We start from the raw sequence: 3248 nt of genomic DNA, 5'->3' as shown, positions 1-3248 counted from the left end.
GATCCACTGGAGGAATAAGTGTTGGAGCAGAACAGACTCTCTGACTGTTCCTGTGAGTGTGTGTGTGTGTGTGTGTGTGTGTGTGTGTGTGTGTGTGTGTGTGTGTGTGTAAGGCAAGGAGAAATGTTGATTTGATGCCAGTCAAAGTCAGCATCCTTGTTTCTAATGCACCAAACCCCTTGTGTAAATCACCATGACAGAGCAATCTGTGCATCTTGCACTGTCTTTCTTATATTTGCAACTTGTAAATGTCCACCTTAAGTCGATTAACTTTAGATCAGATCTGTCATATGGCCACTTCATCCTCCAGCCAGCCATGTGTGTGCACACCACACACTTGGCCTTGGTCCAAATTCTGTGAACAAATCGAGGGAGCATCTGGACAGGCAGGTGATTTGGGGAGCCAGTGCTTGATTAATACATAAAGTTCATTTCACTTGCCCATCCATTAACTCCTAATCACTGACGCCATGTCTTAAGGGAGGCCAGACATAAAACAAAATAAAATAAATAAAAATAACACACACACCTGGTCAAACACACACTCAAATAAGATCAGGACAGAACATCTTCTATTTTGCTGCACTAAAAGCCATTTGTCTCTCTGAGTAATAAGCTGTTATGCAACACCGTTCAGCTGCTAGTGGGCCCTGGGGCTGCCTGATGGAGTCGAACAGAGAGGCAGGCTAGGCTGGCTGGCTACTACCAGTGCTACTGAGGCAGTGCTTTAGTAGCCACCTAGTAGTCTATGTCTGTGAGACCTACAGTAGTAGCAGATTGTTAGACAGTTACATTAGCACTCCCCTAAGCCCATACATCACTGAACACTGACAGAGAATGATGAGAGCTGACACTGAGTGGGGTCTGCTGAGTTCTATAACTTTTCAATTCACACATTTTCCAATTAGAATGACCTAAAGATGAATAATCCAGTTAAACCCAGTCTGAAACGTGGAACCAAAATAAAAGCCCTATTTTTTCTATCTGGGAAAAACCTTTTAAAAGACTGCTTCCAACAAGTTTCACTGTTTATCCTTGTAATGTAATATAATAACAAGGAGGCTTCAGTGTGTGCCTCATCTTGTTTCCAGGGAGGAAAAAAAGTAGACGAACCTAGATATGTCAGAGCCTGTCAGCATACATACAGCAGTCCTCATTTGGACTGCACTCAAAAAGTGGTTTTATTATTATGCTGTGCTCTGTGTGCGCGTGGCTGTATGCGCGCAGTGAGGGGGTGGTCGTTCATAAACATTCCTTCACACAATCAACGAGGTTTAAATAATTTCTTTAGCCCATTGATACGTACATGTCTTAGCCATGCTGCCATAGCTCATCAGTGCCGTGGCAGCAGAATGGTGAATATTAACACGCGCCCTTCTTCTCCTCCTCTGCACTGAGTGTGCAATTACAACAGGGCCCAATAGGTGATGGATGTCACATTGCGATGCTACCAAGCGTTGCCATTGAAAAGTAGGGCAACATCCTCCCCCACCCTCCCTAAATATTGACGTTGTAGACTAGAAAATACCCCCAGTTGCACGAGGAGAGCAACACCATTTTCTCACACAGGCAACGTTTTCATTCTCAACATTAACGTTCAAGCTTCGCGTGTGTCATTAAAGCCAGTATACTGACGCAGTGCGTTGTCTAGGCTAACCTTGTTGTACACAGAAGCTATGGCAGACACAACCAAACTGCACCTTTATTCTAGGTTATTCTAGGCCCCGTGCTTTTATTCCCGGCAGAGGGGGGGAAAGAAGAAGAAAAAAAGCCGGAGTTCTCATTGGTCGAGTGGCTCTGCAACACTCGAGCCCCAAAAAGCGCTGCCATAAACCTGCACCGACCAGTCCGCAAAAAAAGCCATATCCCCGGTCATTTTTATTCCGTTCCCACGCCCGGTATCACACCGGTGTCCTTGGATAACAGCACTTACATTCTCGGTGTCACGCTCGTTCACCGTGGGCAATGGCGTTCTGGTCGACATCTTGTGTGCTTCGCAGGCCGCTCAGCGGTGCAGCGGGCTGGGCAGAGCAGACACGGCGTGGTCCGTCGGGGAGAGCGGTGCCTCTGTCCCTCTCTACATCCCCTGTAAACACCGCAAACAGCGGCCCTTTTTTACCGCAGCATGGCGCACACGGGGCCGGGCCGACACGCCAGATTTTCTTATTGGCTTTGTGCACTTCCCTTCAGGTAGGCTAGTGGCAGACAGAAAAGGAGGAAAGGCAGACGGAGAGGGAGAGCGAGGGGGGCAGGCCAGGAAGATGCGTCGGTAGCGGACGGGTCTGCGCAGCGCATCTCAAACCTCCCACCAGGAAGGATGGAGGGATCTCTCTCTCTCTCTCTCTCTCTCTCTCTCTCTCTCTCTCTCTCTCTCTCACACTCTCACACACACACACACACACACACACACACACACACACACACACACACACACACACACACACACACACACATTCCCTTTGTCTCCTCTTTATAGCTCATTATTCAAGTCACCAGAAAACAGTTAAGCACACAGTTGGAACATTGCCCCCTCAGATTTAGACCAGATCTAACTACAGGGCGTGTACACAGCCCTGTAGTTAGTCCATATTAATACTTGTCGATGCCCTAATTGACTGGATATAGTATACTAAGGACACATTAAGCTGGTTTTGTAGTATAATAAAGGACTCAATTTAGGCTGGTATAAAATAAATTAAATTCCCTTTTTTGTTATTTTTTGGGATGTGTCAACTCCTTAGTTTAACCGTATAGGTGAAAATATGGTTTAAAAGCTCAGTGATTCACACTACTTCATGTAGTTTTTGACAATATGGTAAACACTGTCCAAAGAGAGGCCTAGTTCAAGGGTAATGCCTGTGTCACGCTGTAAATTGGATAGACTCTGCCATCTGTTGGACATCTACAGCATTACACCCCTCATTGTTCTGACTGATAATATAACAAATGTTTGTTTTTTCTGAGTGAGCAAGGAACAAAGTATGAGCAACTGTCTGCGGCAAAGAGACAGATCTTTTTTTTCTCATCCATGAAATCATTACCTGGCTTTTCCCTGGGTGTGGCTATGACGTGTGCATGCCTTTGTGCATGCGCAGTTTGTCCACTAGGTGTCAGGCAGCACAAGCAGCGTTTTGTATTTGCACATCTGCAGTGTTTGATATGTAGCGCCCAAACAAATGATGCCAACGGTCATCTTTTTGTCTGAATTACCTTCAGCTTTTATCCTCTGTCTCATAAGTCATGAATGC

General features: G+C 46.0%; 1 protein-coding gene across 2 annotated transcripts in view; it reads right to left on the bottom strand.

Annotated features, from left to right (window-relative positions):
* The window catches only part of LOC123983932 (serine/threonine-protein kinase MARK1-like), a 33164-nt gene extending 30889 nt beyond the window's left edge, over positions 1–2275 (bottom strand). The window contains exon 1 of one of the 2 annotated variants that reach the window (XM_046070379.1): positions 1934–2275. In XM_046070379.1, coding sequence (XP_045926335.1) covers positions 1934–1984 — 51 coding nt within the window. In that variant the 5' untranslated portion in view covers positions 1985–2275. The remainder of the gene's footprint in view (positions 1–1933) is intronic. The other variant, XM_046070381.1, reaches the window with a different exon arrangement.
* Between the last annotated feature and the right edge of the window lie 973 nt (positions 2276–3248).

Source organism: Micropterus dolomieu, linkage group LG15 (genome assembly GCF_021292245.1).
Source record: "Micropterus dolomieu isolate WLL.071019.BEF.003 ecotype Adirondacks linkage group LG15, ASM2129224v1, whole genome shotgun sequence".
Classification (NCBI taxonomy): domain Eukaryota; kingdom Metazoa; phylum Chordata; class Actinopteri; order Centrarchiformes; family Centrarchidae; genus Micropterus; species Micropterus dolomieu.
The sequence above is the reverse complement of the archived record's forward strand: the minus strand, read 5'-3'. Positions and strand labels throughout refer to the sequence as shown.